The sequence below is a fragment of the Hippocampus bargibanti genome, linkage group LG20 (genome assembly GCF_051943395.1).
Source record: "Hippocampus bargibanti isolate YZ-2025 linkage group LG20, ASM5194339v1, whole genome shotgun sequence".
In the NCBI taxonomy this organism is placed as follows: domain Eukaryota; kingdom Metazoa; phylum Chordata; class Actinopteri; order Syngnathiformes; family Syngnathidae; genus Hippocampus; species Hippocampus bargibanti.
The window spans coordinates 4972572-4993629 of NC_142753.1; the positions used below are offsets into that span (position 1 = coordinate 4972572).

The 21058-nt window shown below is 41.6% G+C and overlaps 1 protein-coding gene across 1 annotated transcript; it reads left to right on the forward strand.

Annotated features, from left to right (window-relative positions):
* Positions 1–11395: 11395 nt before the first annotated feature.
* On the forward strand, positions 11396–20922 carry kcng2 (potassium voltage-gated channel, subfamily G, member 2). The gene is made up of 3 exons (XM_089023456.1): positions 11396–11703; positions 14946–15757; positions 17893–20922. The coding sequence occupies exons 1-3, from the start codon at positions 11646–11648 to the stop codon at positions 18688–18690; spliced, it is 1668 nt and encodes a 555-aa protein (XP_088879582.1). The 5' UTR covers positions 11396–11645; the 3' UTR covers positions 18691–20922.
* Positions 20923–21058: the final 136 nt, after the last annotated feature.

Here is a 21058-nt window from a genome sequence, read left to right on the forward strand (position 1 = left end):
ATCTCCAAGAAATTATATTTGTGCATGCGAAAAGGTGCTGGGAAAGATACCTCCCCCCCCCACCCAAAAAAAAAGTGAACCACTGTATGAGTTGGTTCCCTCTGATCTGCTACGCTATTGGTGGAATTGTTAAAATAAAAAATGGACTCTCCAGCAACTAAACAAGCAGCCTTCGCAGCCATCTTGCGGCATCAAGAATGAATTCCAGAACTTTTGGGGTAAGCATCCGTTTTTCAATTAATGAGCTAAATAAAACAAAAATCTGAAGTTAAAAGACAACCGACACCATTTTTTTTGTTTCTTGACATCAGAAAAAAACGTTTTATAGCATCTTAAATACCCAAAATACACAGGCTGATATTTTTAGTCAAATAAAAAACAGTGTCCAAAAACGACTTCAAAATGAAACCGGAAATGGAGAGTTTCAGAAGGTCCCGCCCCCTTGTTCGTGACATCACGCCAAGCCGTCTTGCCTTGCTCGAGAATCAAAACAATGGCTTAAGATTCGGAGATGAAGCTTTCTTGTTACTCATCCAGTTATGAATATGATTCAAATAGTTCTGAAGAGGAAAGCGAAATGTTTACAATCGATTAAAGGAGTCCTTCCATATCAATTTGAGCCTTCAATGGCATCTGGACTGAAATGTAGTGTCCCAGAAAATGCAAAAGATGGCGCCAAAGCTCTGTTGGAAATGGGCTGATTTGTCTGCTGGGAATTTGTGTCAGCAAATATCAAATACAGTGGGACCTTGGCTTACAAACTTAATTGGTTCCCAGACAGAGTGGGTAAGGCGAAAAGTGTGTATCTCAAAAAATAATTTCCCATAGGAAACCATTAAAATGAGAATAATCCGTTCCCTGGTCCCCATAAAACATAATTTTCTACTTTTGAATTTTCTAAGCCTTAAAACTACACAAAATATACATTTTATGTATAATAAATGTGCTATAGTATTATGACTAAAGAAATGAACTGTAATGTACAATAAAGTCATTTTAATTACCTTTGTGATGGTCGTTAATAGTTTGATGGAATGGATTAAACACTTGATGAGGAACATCGGCTTCTTTCCCCATCTTGAGGAATGAGCCCTTGTAGGTGATTTCTCTGTGATAATTGTATCTAGTTCTTCATCAATTGTGATCAGTTTAGCTGGGTTGATAGCTTTTTGCATCAATTGTACAGATGAATTGTGCGGGTTATTTGTGGAGCCTGATTGATAGGATATTTTAACCTTCCAGTCTACACTTTGAATTATCAAAGTTGAAATGGGTCCAAATTTCACTGTTTTCAATCCATTTTCTCACCATTTTACTTTTTTTTCACTTTTGTTTTTTTTTTGTTTCAAGCTCTGTCCTCTCCCTTTCGTGTATGTGTTGTCTCAGTCTCTGTCTGCCTGTCTCTTTAATGTTGGGTTGTTGATGGGTTCTTGAACAATCATGTGCCTTTAACCGAAGACGCCATTTTGTTTTTTGGGGAACGGCCTCACTCTCTCTCTGTCTGTAACCCCATCCCCCACTGCTGCATTTTTGACCAATCACGTGGCTTTAACCGACAACTGGGGGCGGGGAATAGAGGACAAAAAAAATGTCCGCTGCCATTTCCTTGTTTGAAGAACGGGCTCCTTCACGAACGATACATCACTTATTGTGGCAGCTCCGTGTGTATCCTGAAAAATAGTTCATATGCCAAGGTAAAATTTTCATAAACGTTCGTAAACTGAAAGGTTCGGAAGCCAGGGGGTTCGTAAACCGAGGTCCCACGAAAGTAGTCTCGGTGCAACACACAACGATTCACCATCGTGTTATTTATGTGTTTTCCTTCTAATTTCGACATCAGCACGAAATTTTCAGACCAAACAAAGTACCGCAAAATGCATTTGTGTCGCTTTCTCGGTCAGGGGTGTTGCAAATGTGAGGTCACGCAGGGGATCATCATCAACTCGAAAACAAGACTTCCTGAATATTCAGCGCGAGTCTTAAAACGTAAAATATAGCTATATGCGGTGGAATCTATGTAAAATACGCTCAGTAGAAGTCATGCCACGTGATTTTAGAAATTATGGACACAACTTGCCCGGAGGCGTCGGTTGTCCTTTAAACTTGATATTTTTTGTTATTTTAAATTATTAAACTCCCTTATGAGTTAGTTTTGCACGTTCCACAGTGCTTTAGGTCTACTTTCATGCATTTAGGTTTGATTCATTGTCTTGATGTGAGGATGTATGTTTTTTTCTGTTTTTTTATATGAAAATTCTGCTGGCGCCATTGTTCCAAATCTCAACTGTTGTTTCATCCCCACTTGTTATCTTTTGTAGATATGCGTTTTAATCGCCGGGGACAAAAATACTCGAGGTCCCACCTCCCCACCCACAGAGATACTTTGACAAAATAAAGTTTCATTGTGGGAATTTATCGAAAAGTCTTGTAACTTGGCACACGTTGTTCGGTCGTCATGTAGCGATGAGAACAGCGACTGCAGCCAGACACATAAAGGCTAAAAATGCCTTACCATAAATGGTCTTTTTTTCGGGCTAAAAATGCCTTGCTATATACATGGTTGTTTTTTTTTTGGGCTAAAATGCCTTACTATACATTGCCATGGTCATTTTTTTTTTTCGGGCTAAAAATGCCTTACTATACATGGTCGTTTTTTTCGGGCCAAAATGCCTTACTATACATGGTCTTTTTTTTTTTTTTGTTGCTAAAATGCCAAACTATACATGGTGTTTTTTTCGGGCTAAAAACGCCTTACTATACATGGTCGGTTTTTTTTTCAGGCTAAAAATGCCTTAATATACATGGTCGTTTTTTTCATGCTAAAAACGCCTTACTATACATGGTCGTTTTTTTTTTTCAGGCTAAAAATGCCTTACTATAAATGGTCTTTTTTTTTTCGTTTTTTTGCTAAAATGCCTTACTATACATGGTGGTTTTTCTTTTAGCTAAAAATGCCTTACTATACATGGTCGTTTTTTTTTTTTTTTTTTTTTTTTTTTTTGGGGGGGGGGGGGCTAAAATGCCTTACTGTACATGGTCGTTTTCTTCGGGCTAAAAATGCCTTACTTTACATGGACATTATTTGGGGGCTAAAAATGCCTTACTATACATGGTCGTTTTTTTTTTTTTTTTTTTTTTGGAGGGGGGGGGGGGGGGCTAAAATGCCTTACTGTACATGGTCGTTTTCTTCGGGCTAAAAATGCCTTACTATACATGGACATTTTTTTTTGCTAAAATGCCTTACTATACATGGTCGTTTTTTTTCAGGCTAAAAATGTCTTACTATACATGGTCGTTTCTTTCGGGCCAAAATTCCTTACTATACATGGTCGTTTTTTTACAGCAAAAAACGCCTTACTATACATGGTCGTTTTTTTACAGCAAAAAACGCCTTACTATACATGGTCGTTTTTTTCATGCTAAAACACCTTACTATACATGGTCGTTTTTTTTCAGGCTAAAAATGCCTTACTATACATGGTCTTTTTTTTTTTTTTTTTTTTTTTTTTTTTTTTTGCTAAAATGCCTAACTATACATGGTGGTTTTTTCGGGCTAAAAATACATTACTATACATGGTCGTTTTTTTCATGCTAAAAACGCCTTACTATATACATGGTCGTTTTTTTCAGGCTAAAAATGCCTTACTATACATGGTCGTTTTTTTCATGCTAAAAACGGCTTACTATATACATGGTCATTTTTTTATGCTAAAATGCCTTACTATACATGGTCTTTTTTTTCAGGCTAAAAATGCCTTACTATACATCGTCGTTTTTTACAGCAAAAAATGCCTTACTATACATGGTCGTTTTTTTCATGCTAAAAACACCTTACTATACATGGTCATTTTTTTCATGCTAAAAATGCCTTACTATACATGGACATTTTTTGGGGCTAAAAATGCCTAACTATACATGGTCATTTTTTGGGGGCTAAAAATACCTTACTATACACATGGTCGTTTTTTTTCAGGCTAAAAATGCCTTACTATACATGGTCTTTTTTTTTTTTTTTGCTAAAATGCCTAACTATACATGGTCGTTTTTTTCGAGCTAAAAATACCTTACTATACATGGTCATTTTTGGGGGCTAAAAATACCTTACTATACATGGTCGTTTTTTTCATGCTAAAAACGCCTTACTATATACATGGTCATTTTTTTATGCTAAAATGCGTAACTATACATGGTCGTTTTTTTCGAGCTAAAAATACCTTACTATACATGGTCATTTTTGGGGGCTAAAAATACCTTACTATACATGGTCGTTTTTTTCATGCTAAATACGGCTTACTATACATGAGCATTTTTTTTAGGGCTAAAAATGCCTTACTATACATGGTCATTTTTTTCATGCTAAAATGCCTTACTATACATGGACATTTTTTGGGGCTAAAATGCCTTACTATACATGGTCGTTTTTTTTCAGGCTAAAAATGTCTTACTATACATGGTTGTTTTTTTTCAGGCTAAAAATGTCTTACTATACATGGTCGTTTTTTTACAGCAAAAAACGCCTTACTATACATGGTCGTTTTTTTCATGCTAAAACGCCTTACTATACATGGTCGTTTTTTTTCAGGCTAAAAATGCCTTACTATACATGGACATTTTTTGGGGGCTAAAAATGCCTTACTATACATGGTCTTTTTTTTTTTTGCTAAAATGCCTAACTATACATGATGGTTTTTTCGGGCTAAAAATACATTACTATACATGGTCGTTTTTTTCATGCTAAAAACGCCTTACTATATACATGGTCGTTTTTTTTCAGGCTAAAAATGGCTTACTATACATGGACATTTTTTGGGGCTAAAAATGCCTTACTATACATGGTCTTTTTTTTTTGCTAAAACGCCTAACTATATACATGGTCATTTTTTGGGGCTAAAAATACCTTACTATACATGGTGGTTTTTTTCATGCTAAAAACGGCTTACTATACATGGACATTTTTTGGGGGCTAAAAATGCCTTACTATACATGGTCTTTTTTTTTTTGCTAAAATGCCTAACTATACATGGTGGTTTTTTTTCGGGCTAAAATGCCTTAGTATACTTGGTGTTTTTTTCATGCTAAAAACGCGTTACTATATACATGGTCGTTTTTTTCAGGCTAAAAATGCCTTACTATACATGGTCATTTTTTGGGGCTAAAAATACCTTACTATACATGGTCGTTTTTTTCAGGCTAAAAATGCCTTACTATACATGAGCATTTCTTTTCGGGCTAAAAATACCTTACTATACATGGACATTTTTTGGGGCTAAAAATGCCTTACTATACATGGTCTTTTTTTTTGTTGCTAAAATGCCTAACTATACATGGTGGTTTTTTTCGGGCTAAAATGCCTTACTATACATGGTCCTTTTTTTTGTTGCTAAAATGCCTAACTATACATGGTGGTTTTTTTCGGGCTAAAATGCCTTACTATACATGGTGTTTTTTTCATGCTAAAAATGCCTTACTATACATGGTCGTTTTTTTCGGGCCAAAATGCCTTACTATACATGGTGGGTTTTTTTTTCGAGCTAAAAATGCCTTACTAAACATGATGTATTTGGGGGGGGGGGCGTCGTTCCGTTGCGTCCATCAAATGCACTAACCCTGGAAAAATAACAAAACAACTTCAGAAAGAGTAAGGTTAAACAAATATTTTCTCGGGCGCTCACCCACAAAAATGTTCCCCTCAGTCGATGGGCATCTTGCAAGCACCTGTGCACCAGCATTTAAAGCATCCCACACACCTGTTTCCGATGAGAGATGGGAGCCTGACGTCACTTCCGCCGACCCATGCTAACCTTTTTCCTGTTGTTTGCTCAATGACACTTCGCTTGTCACGATGACTGCTAGGATTTAAATTAACTTGCATTTCACGGCACAAAAAAATGTGAGTGAATCACACGCCATAAGGCGCTTAGAAATGAAATGTTTGACAGTAAAGTGACTTTGACAGTTTTGAAAGGCGCTTCGAAATTAAATGTATTATTATTCTTATTATAACTGGACGTCATCAGGCTGCACTCTGTCGCCGTCTTGTGGTCACTATGTGAAATGCATTCAATGACAACTTCCCGGGAATTGTGATTTCTTCTATTTTTCTTGCAGGAAAATAACAATAATAATAATAATAATAATAATAATAATAATACTATTATTACTACGCCTACTACTATTAATAATATAGTAATAAAATGAAAATGTCCCCATTGCGGGACGAATAAAGGTTTTCTGATACATTTTATTTATATTTATATTTCAAAAGTCTCAAGGACACTAATAGTAATCATCATCATCATCATAATAGTAATAATAATGTAATAATAGATTTTATTCATCAGCACCTTTCAAAACTCTCAAGGACACTAATAATAATAATAATAATAATAATAATAATAATAACAGTAACAATAATAATGATTAATAATAATTATCGACATAAGTCTTCTTGTGCCGGTCCCAAGCCCGGATAAATGCAGAGGGTTGTGTCAGGAAGGGAATCCGCCATAAAAGCTCGGTCAAAACAAACATGCGGATCAAACCTCTAAAGATAGAGGACACTGATTTGCTGTGGCGACCCCTTGAAGGGAAAGGCCGAAAGGAAAAGAAGAAGAAGAATTAATAATAATAAAATGGAGGTTACATCATCAAACTGGTGATTGGCCAATACTTTGTATTGACTTCGCGCTGCATTACAGCAAGCGAACACACCGCTCCTCTTATGAAGGAATCCATTCAAATCATTTTGCCTTTATGTTGCATCATATTTGCATTCAAATTCCCTGAATGTGAGTAGGATGCATGGTGGCAATATTTACCGTGCACTTGCAGGCGCTTGCGTTGATCTGCTTGCATATTTTCGGTGTTCCGTGTGCCAATTCAATAAACGGAGTGATGTTTAGCAGATTAGCAATAGCGACCGAGACGAACGAGCGTGTTCATTTTGCTGAGCTGCATGTGCACTGCCTGGCCCCATTCATCCTTCACTGTCTCTAAAAAAAAAGAGGCATACATAAATAAACAAAGCTTGTAGACTTTGTAAAAACTGTCAGGCCCGTGTCATTGTTGATTTACCTCACTGATAAAGGGCCGCAATGTCTTTGGAAAAGGATTGGATGAAACAGGAAGTGGTTTCAGGATGGAGCAGGAAGTGGACGGGCGCTCGGTGCTAATTGCCTTAGAGATTCTCGCTGGCCTCTAATGCGACTTACGCGGCGACTGCAACCTTTTGACAGACATCGATTGTCTTTTGCGGGGTGGATTGCCCCGTCGAAGGCTCTCTGGCGAGAAGGTCCGCCTCCGTGCTGGTCACAGGCATGTAGCCCCTTAAAGGACAACCGACGTCTCCGGACAAGTTGTGTCCATAATTTGTAAAATGGCTTCAAATGACTTCTACTCAGTGTTTTTTAAAAAGATTCCACCGCATATAGCTATAATTTTACGTTTTAAGACTCACGCTGAACATTCAGGAAGTCTTGTTTTTGAGTTGGTGACGAGTCCGTACGTGACGTCACTAAAGGAACGCCGCTGACCGAAAAAAAGACGCATTGTAGCGGTCCTTCCATCACGTCAATGTATTTTGCTCTACTTGTTTGGTCTGGGGACCTTGTGTTGCACCCAAGAGCCGCCAAAAGAAGGCGTCCAAGCTCCATGGAGGGAATTTGTCAGCCTGTGGAAACGGGCTGATTCATTCCTCACGGGAGCTGGTCGCCATTTTCCTGGGACGATACATTGCAGTCCAGATGCCTCAAAATGACACGGAAGGACTTCTTTAATCGATTGCAAACATGTATGCTTTCCTCTTCAGAACTATTTGAATCACATTCATAACTGGATGTGTAACAAGAAAGTATATTCCCCGAATCTGAAGCCATTGTGATTCACTAGCCATGCAAGACGTCTTGGCGTGACGTCACGAACTGGGGGCGGGACTTTCTGAAAATGCCCAATTCGCAGCTCAATTTTTGGCAGATTTTGGACACGAAGTCATTTTTATTGGTGTTTTGCAGTTGAATAACAATATCATACTGCGTGTTTTGGGTATTTTAGATGCTATACAACATTTTTCTGATGTCAGTTAAGAAACAAAAAAACGACGTTGGTTGTCCTTTAAAGGACAACCGACACCATTTTTGGAAATACTGGAAATACCCTGATATTTTTGGTCAAATGCAAAACACCAATAAAAATGGCTTAGTGTCCCAAAACTGCCACAAAATGAGCTTGGAACTGGGCAGATTCAGAAAGTCCCGCCCCCTTGTTCATGACGTCACTATTGGTCACACACTGCCTTGCTCCAGAATCAAAACAATGGCCTCAGAGAGTTCAGATTCGGAGAAGATGCTTTCTTGTTTGCAATCGATTAAAGAAGTCCTTCCGTATCAATTCGAGCCGTCTGGACTCCAATGTAGCGCCCAGAAACACACACACGCACAGTGTTTTCAGACAAAAAGAGTACCCAAAATGCCTTGTGTGTCGCTTTCTCGGTCACGGGCGTTCCCTCCGTGACGTCACTTAGGGGATCGGCATCAACTCGAAAACAAGACTTCATGAATATTCAGCGCGAGTCTTAAAATATAGCTATATGCGGCGCAATCTTTGTAAAATGCGCTCAGTAGAAGTCATTTGAAGTGATTTTACAAATTATGGACACAACTTGTGTGGGGGTGTCGGTTGTCCTTTAAAATGAGACCAATGACTGAGAGATTGGGGGACACATAGGACATACTCAGCCACCCCGTCACATTTCATATTCTGCATGCGAGCACACATGAAAAGTACAGGAGTTGAGACGATTCCGGCGTACCTTTTCTTTCTCCGTTCCTTCTCCTCATTTGAATTTCTAATTCACGTGGGCGCCGCCGGAACAAAGGCGCGTACTGTACGGTCGCGTACGCGAGAGAGCGTGTCAATCAAGGCCCGGGCGACACCTTCGCCTTCTCTTCCAGCGCCCACTTCCTGCTCCCAGCCGCCTGCTGACATTTGAGGAAAGACAGTCAAATTGAGCACACGGACAATAGATGTCATTTAGTCGAGTGCTTTCTTTCCAAAGGCATTCGGCCATTATGAGTCATTATTTCGATTTGGCTTGTGTCTACTATTACGCCCGCCCATCGGCTTTGCTGCGTCTTTACCATCCGCAAAAGTCCGACGAAGAACACAGTCTTTGTCGCGACGCTCCCGCAGAATTTATATTTCAGAATCTTTGTATGATGGAAAGCTTGAATAGACATCAGCGCTTTAACCTTAAAAAAAAAGATGTGAAAATGAAGTCTGCTTTTGATGGATTCAGCCTTCAAGCAGTGATTACATAATCGGCCTTCAAAAGTAGCGGCGAGAAGCAAAGTTAAAATCCTGCTGCTAATATGGCGCACTTGTATTCTTCCCCGGTACCTTAAATGCACCCTGTGGCATCTATGGAGCGAACACCTTTTTTTGTGATAGTTTAATTATGTATTTATTTACTATTCATTTATTTTTCATTTACTTATGTGTCTATGAATGTCTATGAATTATTAATATTTATTTATTATTTAATAAATAACTATTTAATAATAAAATAAAATAATAAAAATAACAAAAATATTTATTTAATTTATTTCTCTATGTATTTAAGTATTTATTTATTATTCATTTATATTATTTTTATTTATGTAATCGTGTATGTATTTATTTATTATTCAATGTCATTTATGTGTATGTATTTGTGTATTAATTAGACATATTTATGTATTTATTACTCTTTTTTGTGTATGTATTTATTTATGTATTATTCATTTATTTGTATTTATTTATGTAATTATGTATGCATGCATGCATGTATTTATTTTTTATTCACTTATATTTATTTATTATTCATTTAGTTGTATTTATGCATGTATTTATTTCTTATTCACTTATATTTATTTATTTATTTTTCATTTAGTTTTATTTATGCATGTATTTATTAATTATGCATATGTATTTATTTCTTATTTATTCATTGTTTTTATTATTTTATTTTATTTATATTTATTGATTTATGTATGTATGTATGTATGTATGTATGTACGCACGTACGTATTTATTTAATTATTATTCCCATTTATTTATTTATTTATTTATTTATTTATTTATTATCCAGCCATCCATGTATAATATATAATTATATATTTGTTTATTTTAATGGAGTGAGCATTTCAGGTCAAGCCCTCCTGGTCGACCCCGAGATTACGGAGAAATCCTTCCCTGAAGCGGCCATCTCATTAATGTTGGTGTGTCATAATTAGGCTGAAGTGCAGTACCCTTGAAAAGCAAACCAAAGGGAAAAAAATATATATATGTATGTATGTGCTGTAGGATGATGAACATATCCCACAAAAAAACGGATACTCTGAATCTCCGAGATTGGAATGGGAATGTAAGAATGTGAGCATCATCAAGGAAGTTCACAAATGAGGCGTCGACGATGGCGCAGCTTGCTCGCCTCCCTGCCTGGTGCTGAATTCAGACTGGCGGTTGCATGTTCACGTCGCAAACACTGCGACGCGCACGGGGTAGTGGCAGCTTCAAAATAAAACTAATGAACCAGAAGAATGGTGTCGTGGTCCAGATGCAATTCATCAATGTCGAAGACTGGCTAACAAATGCAATTAGCGCTGCTTCAAAGTTACTCATTGAATTGCTTGGATATCACACACTGTTCAGTATATTAAATATAATGGCGCCCCTTTGGTTTATGAGGAGGAATTTAATTCTCCCCACCTGTTTTTTTCACTCATTCACTACCAGAATATTTAGTTTTGGGATGACAAACATTCAAGAAACCCTAGACTCGCTTCTTTCATCAGAAAAAAAAGAGTTAATTCCTAAGTGATATGGGTCTGGAGTTATATGAGCTTGAAATGAGAGCGGTTGTCCAAAATACAATGCAATACATACATACATATGTTTATATAGTGCTTTAACAACAGCTAAAGCTGGAACAAAGCGCTAACATTGAAAAGGGGAAATGCTGGCCGCTTGTGGAAGGGAAAGATATTGCCAGAGGTCTGGCCAGCGCTTTATCGGCACCCAAAGAAAAACCAAACCCCGAACAAATTCAGGAATGGCGCTCTACGTCATATTTTCAATTCCCGAATAAATTTGGGAATGGCAGTGAATGAGTTAAAAATGGCAACAGTAATCATGAAGAAAAGGTAGAGGGTACTTAGTCGGCTTCCAGGAGGAACGCCGCCTGATGACCGCATTGCAAACGTATTGAATGCAAAGTGGGGTGAGTATGGCGATCCATTAAGCCCCCCCCCCCCCCACTCCCAGGTGCGCAACGGAGCTCCTTGAAATGACAGTTTGCTACTTAAGTGCAGTCACACATGCGCACACATCCACACAGATGTGGGCAGGGGGGGGGGGGTAGCGTCATCGCTTGGAAACTGCTTTTTCCTCTTTGTCCTCGCAAAGGAGCGGTGGCAGAAAACAAGACTGTCTTTTGGTATGAGTGAGTGAGCGTGCGCGCAGCTTTTCTTTATGATTTTCCCTCACGTTCATTCGGGCGCGTAAAATGCGCAACTGGGGGGACTCGGCGGCGTTCGCCTTGCTTTCCTCTCCCCTTGCATCGTCCCGCGGCGTGTGCGTGGGAAACTTGGCGGCATGTGGAGCATCGACGGATGCTGCGCGGACTCGCGGAACGTATTGAAGCGGATGGACGCCGACCTGCCCAGCTCGGTAAGTCTTCTTTTTCTATTTTTCTTTCTTCTTCATGTGTTTTTTTGTTTCGAACGCAAAGTGTGAGTTGTCGATGGCGAGCTGAAAGAGGACGTAGATGACATCACTCCATTAGACGAATAACTTCAATGTAGACGAATATACACGACAAGAGGACAGACATTGCGTGTATGCAAAGGACATCCGGGAGTTAAAAGGTGAAAAACAAAAGTGACCAATGAAATTAGAAGCGGTCTCCATTAATTTAAGGACTGTTTTGTTTTTGCGACTTGTTAGCGTTTTGGAATCCTTCTGAAAATATTATTTTTCATCCTTATTCCTGTTAGAATTAGAATGTCTGAGTTATCATTTTAAGGCTTTCCAACCATCTGACCCCTAGACTAGTTGTGCAAGTTAAAACCAGTGATATCTATAAATAAATATATAAAAACAACTGCCATATTTACTATTATTGTTGTTTTTTAACAGGTAATAAGCCAGTCAAAAAATATTTATGAAAATATTTAGATTGCTCCTGCAACGCTCTCATCCATTCCAATAATAATAATAATAATAATAATAATAATATCTACTTGAACTTACTCCCGGGAATATCCTCACATTTATTGTTAAAACATAATAATATCAATTGACGATTAAGGTGCTCTAAAATCGATGCATATGTTTTAAATGCTGAAAAAATATTATTCGTATTTACTTTATTCCATTTTTTAAAAAAAGTGCCATATCCATATCTATTCCCCGTATCCTCACAAGGGTCACGGGTGTGCTATAAGCGGTCGACGGGGGACACCCTGAACCAGTTGCCAGCCAATCGCAGGGCACACATGGACGAGCAATCAAATTTTTGGAATGTGGGAGGACACCGGAATACCCGGAGAAAACCCACATAATAATACATTTCATTTATAAGCGCTTTTCAAAACTCTCAAGGACACTTTACAGTCACAGGATATTTTTTCTGTGAGTGAGCAGCGCATGGGGAGAGCATGAGAACTCCACACAGGAGCCGGAATGAGGAATCGAGCCCTGTATCTCCGCACTGCGAGGCGGACGTGGTAGCCAGTCCATGCGGCCATAATATTAGGAAGGAGCTTGATGTTGTACGACAATCGCAATCATAAAGCACAAGCGGAATTGCTTCGTGGTAATGCGGCGGAGGTTTTTGAAGCGTATGCACAGGATGGGGGGTGTCCAAATGGCCGAAAGGCTCTGGCACGACAAGCCCTCTCTTGGCTGATTGTGGCGGCACTTGACGGCAACGTTTGCATTAAGCACTTTCGCTCTCAAGCTCATTTGCCTGCCGCCATTCTCGAGGGGACAACCGTGAGTGATGGAGACCAATCGGGCAGCTTTGGAAGCTTGTCAGAAAGGAGGATGAGTGGAAAGGAGAGGCGAGGGGGGTATCAAGATCTCTGCAAGACATATCTCGCTGAAGGAAGAACAACCCGCACATTTTTGTAAATATTTGATGGTAACTTGACTATTTTTAAAGCTTGCTGGCTTTTGGTTTTGTTTGAAAAGTTTCCTTGCAGTGGAACAAAGGTGACTTACATACGATCATTTATGCTAGTCCACGAAATTTCCCCATTGTGGGACGAATAAAGGTATTCTGATTCTGAGGGAAGCAGCCCGGTTTTCAAAAAAAAAAAAAGAGTTAATTCCTAAATTGTATGGGTCTGGAGTTATCTGAGCTAAGGCAGCTGTCCAAAATACAATGCAATACACACATATCGGTTTATGTAAGCGCTAACATGGCAAAAAGGGAAATGCTGCCCCCTTGTGGAAAGGAAAAATATTGCCAGAGGTCTGACCATCGCATTATCGGCACCCCTTGCAAGAAAAACCATAACCATAACCATAAGCATAACCATAACCAAATTCGGGAATGGTGTTCAACGTCGTATTTTCAATTCCCTAATAAATTCGGTTGTGGCAGTGAATGAGTTAAAAGTGAAATCCAACTGAACTGTACTCTCTTGACATTTTTATTGTATTTTATCAAAGCGAGAATAGGAAACGACAAAATGTCCTTTGGAGCGTTCCAGCTATTTTTTATTTCTATTTTTTACGTCGTCAGTGTGACGGTTGCTCCAGATGCCGAGTTTTAAATAAAAGACGACATGTCTCAACTTGTTAACGTGAACTCGCAGTTGTGCGTGCTCCGTCCTTGTCGACACGGAGATTAAGTTGAAAAAAAAAATCAAACTGGTAAAAAGAACATGACTGCTATCTGCGCTTTATTTTTCGCTTGTAGTCGCCGCTTCTCGCCATTTCAAGCCACAAGCGATTTTGTATGGCGACTTAGTTGTGCGGTTGAGAGACGTAGCGCACCGCGGGCACACAACGGCACACTAATACGGTGTAATCCGAGATCTCGGTCGGTCTTGCATAGCAACATATTACAGTACCATTGCGCTTTGCAGAAAGGTTCTTGGATGAATGTTGCTTCTCAAGTCATTGATTCCAGGAACTAGAAAACATACTTGATTAGTTTTTGCTAACAGGCGTGTCAAATGTACGCCAAAAACAACCTGAAGGTCAATTCGTCCATGTGTTGTTACCATTTGTGACCACTAGAAGGTGCATGGCAGGCTGATTGTACACTCTAAATCAGTGGTTCTTAATCTTGTTGAAGGCACCGAACCCGACCAGTTTCATATGCTCATTCACCGAACCCTTCTCCAATGACTGTGCCTACGAACTGCAGTCTAGACTGAGGGGTGGACCTCTGTGGCGGAGGATCCACCGAACCCCTGAGACCGACTCACCGAACCGCTGGGGTTCGATCGAACCCAGGTGAAGAACCACTGCTCTAAATTGTCCCCAGATGTGGGTTGTGTGCCCAGCGATTAGCTGGCAACTAATTCAGGGTGTCCTCCGCCTAGTGCCCCGCGACCCTAATGAGGATGCAGCGGTCTGGAAAATGGATGGATGGATTGTGAGATACAACCACCTGTACTGTCACTGCAATAGACCTGAACGCAAATTGCCAACGTTAAAGTCAGGGAAATCTCGAATTACACCAGGGGTGCTGAACTCTGGTCCCGGAGGAGCCCAGTGGAGCATGTTTAAGATCTGTCACTAACTCAAGGAGTAAATCAAATGGTAAAATCCCAACTTGGCATCCCTAGTACCATGTTAGGACCATGACTCGCAGTTGTGCGTCTTTACACTCACCCCAGTCTGCCGTTTGCTCGAAGTGAGATCCATCTGACGTTCTATTTCTGCCGGTGCAACAGAGCGGCGGCGTGTTGCTGAGGAGCCCTCCCTCGTGAGCATCGCGGTGGCCATGTACCAGGAAGTGGCTTTCCTGGCCGGCAGCGCCGAACGCCAGTTCCCCACTTTCCACTTCAAGCGTGTGGAGAATCTGCAGGAGGTCTCTTCCAAGAAGGGCGTCTTCTACAAGCGGGCCCAGCACCTGGTCAACTCGCCCCAGATCCGACAGACGGACGGCGCCGACGGGGCGGCCATCATCAACGTGGGCGGCATCAAGTACCGCATCCCCTGGTCCACCTTGGACGAGTTCCCCATGACCAGGTTGGGGAAGCTGCGCGGTTGCAGCAACGAGGCCGAGATCATGGACGTGTGCGACGACTACGACGGAAGCCGCAACGAGTTCTTCTTCGACCGAAGCCCGTCGGCCTTCCGCACCATCGTCACCTTCCTGGCGGCAGGCAAGCTTCGGCTGCTCAGGGAGATGTGTGCCCTGTCCTTCCAGGAGGAGCTGCTCTACTGGGGCGTGGAGGAAAACAAGCTGGACTGGTGCTGCTTGAGGAAGCTGCGCCTCCGCCAGGAGGAGTTCAAGGAGATGCGGCGGTTGGAGGAAGAGGAGGCCGAGCCGCCGCCCTGCGAGGAGAGCAGACTGCCGGTCGCCGGCTCCGACGACATCCAAGAGGGCGGCTGCATGCGTAGGCTGAGGGACATGGTGGAGAACCCGCACTCCGGAATCCCCGGCAAGATCTTCGCCTGCCTGTCCGTCTTGTTTGTCGCCATCACCGCCGTGACGCTCTGTGTCAGCACCATGCCAGACCTCAGGGAGGAGGAGGAGAGGGTGAGTTCACCCGCTAAGCTAAGATCATGGCTTCAACAAGCGCTAAAAAGAGCTAGCAGGCGGCTAATATGTAATCCAAATCAAAACATCACGGGTTTTGACTTTGCATTTCTCAAGAAAGAAAATGATCGGTAGGTGTGAACAAAGCCGCAGCAGTCTGACACCTTCAGAATAACCCATCGTCGCACCTTATTTATTTTTATTCCGCGCTGTCTTTACTAGCATTCAATTATGTGCGGCAACAAACGCACCAGATGGCATCTTTAGCGCGGTTTGTTTGGATTCGTGGTAATTTGAAGGCAATTCATTCATCATCAAACAACGGCGAAACAGGTCAACAGCTAGCTAACTAGAAATCCATTTAGCAAGCTACCCAGATAGTTTACTGAATGGATTTCTTGCTTGACCAATATTCAAGTCTGCATCCATGCATTCCGCTAGCTGGCTGAATGGATGGATCATTTGATGGATAAGCGAATCTGTGCATGTCAGACAAGCATCGACTTTGTTCGCGCACACCTGTGAAAATGCACGAGGCGCTCCCTTACTTGTGTTTACAGCCAAGCGCTTTTCATGAGACAGGACTGCACGAGGAAGCGCTTTGAGCTAATTATGCCGTCTCTTTCCATAGAGGGGTGGGCACTGCCTCCCTCTACCTCCCTCGCCACACGCGGCATCATTACAAAGCATCCATTAGACTTGATAGGCAGCCTTGTACATTAGCGCCGATCTGACCCGTGCTAATGAAAGCATCACGCGGAAAATGTCATTTTTGCTTTTCGAGGCGATGTTGCTAGCGCGTCCGAGTTGCGATCACGAACGGAAAGTCACGTCGGAATACAACGACAGGTCAGGGGTCGTGTTAGGGGACGAGGAGGTTGTTGCTTTCATTCCATTAGCGCCACTCATTCCAAACCTTAATCCCATTTGGACTAAACAGCAGATGGGGCCTCATTTAAGCTAATTGGCATCTGGCAAACTTACTGGCTTGTATTTTTTTCTTTTTCAACCCCTCCCCCACGTACCTGCACCTTGACCAAGGTGTCACTATATCTGAAGCTAACTACTTCAATTTTAGGATTGAGAGGCCAAGTGAGAGGCTAACACTCATGTCACGAGCTAATCAAACACAGAGCTTTTTGCCCCACCCCCCACTCCCCAAACCCACCCAACGCCTCTCCGGGTTCACTCCAATTAGTCAAAATGTGCTTTTAAGTGTGTTGTACAAGCACCACACAAATGACGTGACAGAATATTACAAGACGAGACCATTTTTCATGGGTACAGGGTTGAATAGAAGGCTACTTCCTGATTCACTAAGAAACATAAACAAAACAAGATGGAGTCCATTTTTAATTAAGCGATCATTTGCATTGTGATTAACATACTGCGCTGATGCCTCTGGGAACATTTCGTGAACCGGATTGTCGGCGATAGTTAGACTGGGACATATTATGAAGACATATTCGTGTCTTGCCAATCTCGTTTGAAGATCACTGAATGTGAATACAATGTTTCTATTTATTTAGTTATTACCCCAAAACTTATTGTCACCTTTCCCGCACGGATGGAATGCCTCCAGATTGGTTTTGCATTTCAATGTTAAGAACCGCCGGCCAAATCGTCAGGCGGGAGCGAGCCAGCGAGCGCCTCTGGGACTGCGCCGATCGCAAGGCGGCATCGTGGAAGTTACATAATAATCCTCAGAATTGGGAACTTTAAAGGGGAAGGCAGTTTTTTTTGTTGACTTGCGTTTCCAGAATGTTATGAAAAAGCGGTGAAATGTTTGTTTACATTCATAGCTTGCTGAGACTTCAAGGTAAATGTGCAACGATGAAAAGCGAGCAGTTCTCATTTGCGCCGTGCGACTTAATAACCAAACAACGTCTTGAGATTATGACGCTGAAATATTCATGAGTTCGGACAACGATGAATGTTCATCTTCTGTCTTTGTTCTTCGCAAACTACAAAGTGTCACGACGAGACTCTCAAAGCGCTTTGACTTTGCGACATCACCTTGACGTTCGTCTACAGACTGAGAACGCGTTCTTCAAAGACGATCGTAAAAGGGGAATCATCGGGAATGACTGTACTTTCTGAGCTTACCTTGGTGTGATTCCGGTTCGGCCCTGCAGGGGGAGTGCTCGCGGAGGTGCTTCAACATCTTCGTGCTGGAGACGGTTTGCGTGGCCTGGTTCTCGCTGGAGTTCGTGCTACGCTTCATCCAGACGCAGAGCAAGTGCAACTTCCTGCGCACGCCGCTCAACGTTATCGACGTGGTGGCCCTCCTGCCCTATTACATCACACTCATCGTCGACTCGCTGTCGGCCGGCGGCAAGCCGGCGGGTTCCGGAAACAACTATCTGGAGAAAGTGGGCCTAGTACTCCGCGTCCTGCGGGCTTTGCGGATCTTCTACGTGATGAGGCTGGCTCGCCACTCGCTGGGCCTGCAGACGTTGGGCCTGACGGTGAGGAGGTGCACGCGGGAATTCGGCCTGCTCCTGCTCTTCCTGTGCGTGGCCATGGCGCTCTTCTCGCCGCTGGTGTTCCTCGCCGAAAGTGAGTTCGGCGCCAAGCAGGAGTTCACCAGCATCCCCGGCAGCTACTGGTGGGCGGTCATCTCCATGACCACGGTGGGATACGGAGACATGGTGCCCAGGAGCATCCCCGGCCAGGTGGTGGCGCTCAGCAGCATCTTGAGCGGAATCCTGCTCATGGCCTTTCCCGTCACCTCCATCTTCCACACCTTCTCCAGGTCCTACGTGGAACTGAAGGAGGAGCAGAACCGAGCGCTGAGGCAGAAACCGGATTCGCAGGACAGCACCAAGTCACAGAACAGCGAGGATTCACAGGAGACGGATAGTTTCCAAGGCGCCGCCGAGGCCGCCGTGCAGAGAAGGAAGTCCGCCGCTTTGTACAGAGAGCGCATTTAATCGGGTCCTTCCCGATGGAGGAGTCTGGTCTTGAAAAACACCCGTTGGAGTTTCTGCTTGGACCGCAGGAAGCTTTCTTTGGACTGGGGATCATGGCTGAGGAATTAAGTATCACCAGTACAGAAAAAAACTGCCATGTGTACACAGGTGACAATTTGGACTAAATGGAGCATTTTTTAAAAATCCAAATCTCAGATCAAACCAACATTGTTGGTTGTAAAAAGTCTACCAAACAGCAGAGGTCAATATTTTATTGAATATTATTTTAAGGCAACAATTGACAGTAGCCGATCATCGGCATTATGAAAATGTCAGCAGAGTAACTTAATGTTAGCTGAGTAGCTTAACGTTAGCCGAGTAGCTCAACGTTATCAGTAGCTTAACGTTAGCAGAGTAGCTTAACGTTAGCCGAGTAGCTCAGTTATCCGAGTAGCTTAACGTTAGCTTCGTCATTTTGGGAAAAACAAGAAAAAAAAAACAATAGGGAGTCCAGTTGCGTACAAAAAAATGAAGAAACTTTTAACAAGTACATTCGTATATATTTTTAAATCGATATTATTACAGAATGCTAAAAATGACAAACACTGTTATGCTTTTTGGGCTAACCTAGCCAGTATTTACAACCGCATATGTACGTCACGCAGAGTTTGGCCGAGCCACAGATTCGGTGACGGTAACCTCATATGGAAACGATAGCCAATTATGAGATAGGCTAACAGTTAGCATCGTTTCTCGATCGTTTTTGTCTATAAAAACAGAAACCACAAAAGCCATGACACATTTCCTTTTTGTGTGTTTTGCCTCACATCCCCACCCCAAAAAAATTGATTGGCATGCTAACAATCTGTAACATTCACCCCGCACCGGTCGCGCAATGCTATTGAGGCTTCGTACTGTTGCTAAATATTTCACGCATTTTCGTAACTGAAGCAGAATGATTGAGAGAGAAGAGTAGTGTTCAACATAATTATTGATGCGGCGTTTCATTCCCTCTTTTATTGTCTCATTCGGTATGCACGATGTGGGCTGAGCTAATTATAAGCCACAACGCAGCGGGGAATGAAAAATAAATAAAAAATAAATAAAAGTCTCAACAGTCTGTCGGGAAATTAGATTGATGAGGAAATGAGAAAAGGATTGATGCCCATCGACCAAAGGAGAACACGAAGGGGGAGATAAATTCACTGCGCACAAGACGCTGAAGGAGAAACCACAAATTTCATCTTTCGAGTTTTTAATTAGATTTAATCAAGGTTTTTTTTCAATTTTTTTTTTTTTAGGTCAGTGATTATAATGAGAATTGTTATAATGACGATCGTAATCTTAAATCTGGAGTTGAAAATGTGTGAGCCATATTTTTTTAATATGCCATTAAGTGTTTTGAAGATAAATTAGTGAATGTTGCAATTCATTTTATGTTTTTTTTTGTAATCATAGAGCAATTTTCAGGTCGTGTTAACCTTTACTCGAGGGCTGGAAATAAATATAAAAAAAAAAAAAAACAACAACATTAATGGAGCATAACAACAAGCAGTCAACAGTTCTTTCTGGAACATTTCAGGGAATTCCAGAATCAATGTTGAGTTTGATTTTTTTTTTTTTTTTGTATAAGCGCTCCGTCATTGATGTTATAACGTCTTGTGCGTATCAGTCGCTGACAACCCTTTAGTCATATTTTCCAGCTTGGCTGGAGTGCAAAGGCTAAAACAAAAAGTGCAAGAGTCTGTTTGATACACCCCCCCCCCCCCCCCCACCACTTCCGTCCCCTTTGAGCAGCAGAAACGAAAGAGCTGACGCGCTTTCAGCCAAGCCAAGCGTTGAATTAATGGATTTCTTCAAAACGACGAGTGCAGTATGTGACTGTGTGCGACTGGAGTGCCTTGTCAGTAGAAAAATAAAATAGATTAAGAAAAAAAGTGTTGAACTGTAAATACAATGAAGCTTTTACAAAACCACACAGGCATGTTGAGGATGGAGCAACGCATGGAACTATTGCACACAAACACATTGGACTTATTATTTTGTTTGTTTTGATAAATATTTTTTTTAATGATTGGAAAGAAACGACTTGGAATCAATTGCTGATTTGAAAGGGGGTCTCTGGGCCAATATAAATAAACTAAAGATTGCAATCAATCCATCACACAAAAGGTGCATGGAATTTTGCAAATGTGCATACTCGATTGTTTAGTCCACGTTGGCTATTCACAATAAACGCAATGTTTCCAGCAACGATGTTGACTCAATGCGCCGCGATTTGGACAAACATTGACAACGCCTCCCGCGACGCAAAAGGAAAAACTAGTCGAACGAGTGGAAAATGAAAGATGGGAAGCACAGAAGCCACGTTTTACAAAGGAGTTGTTCA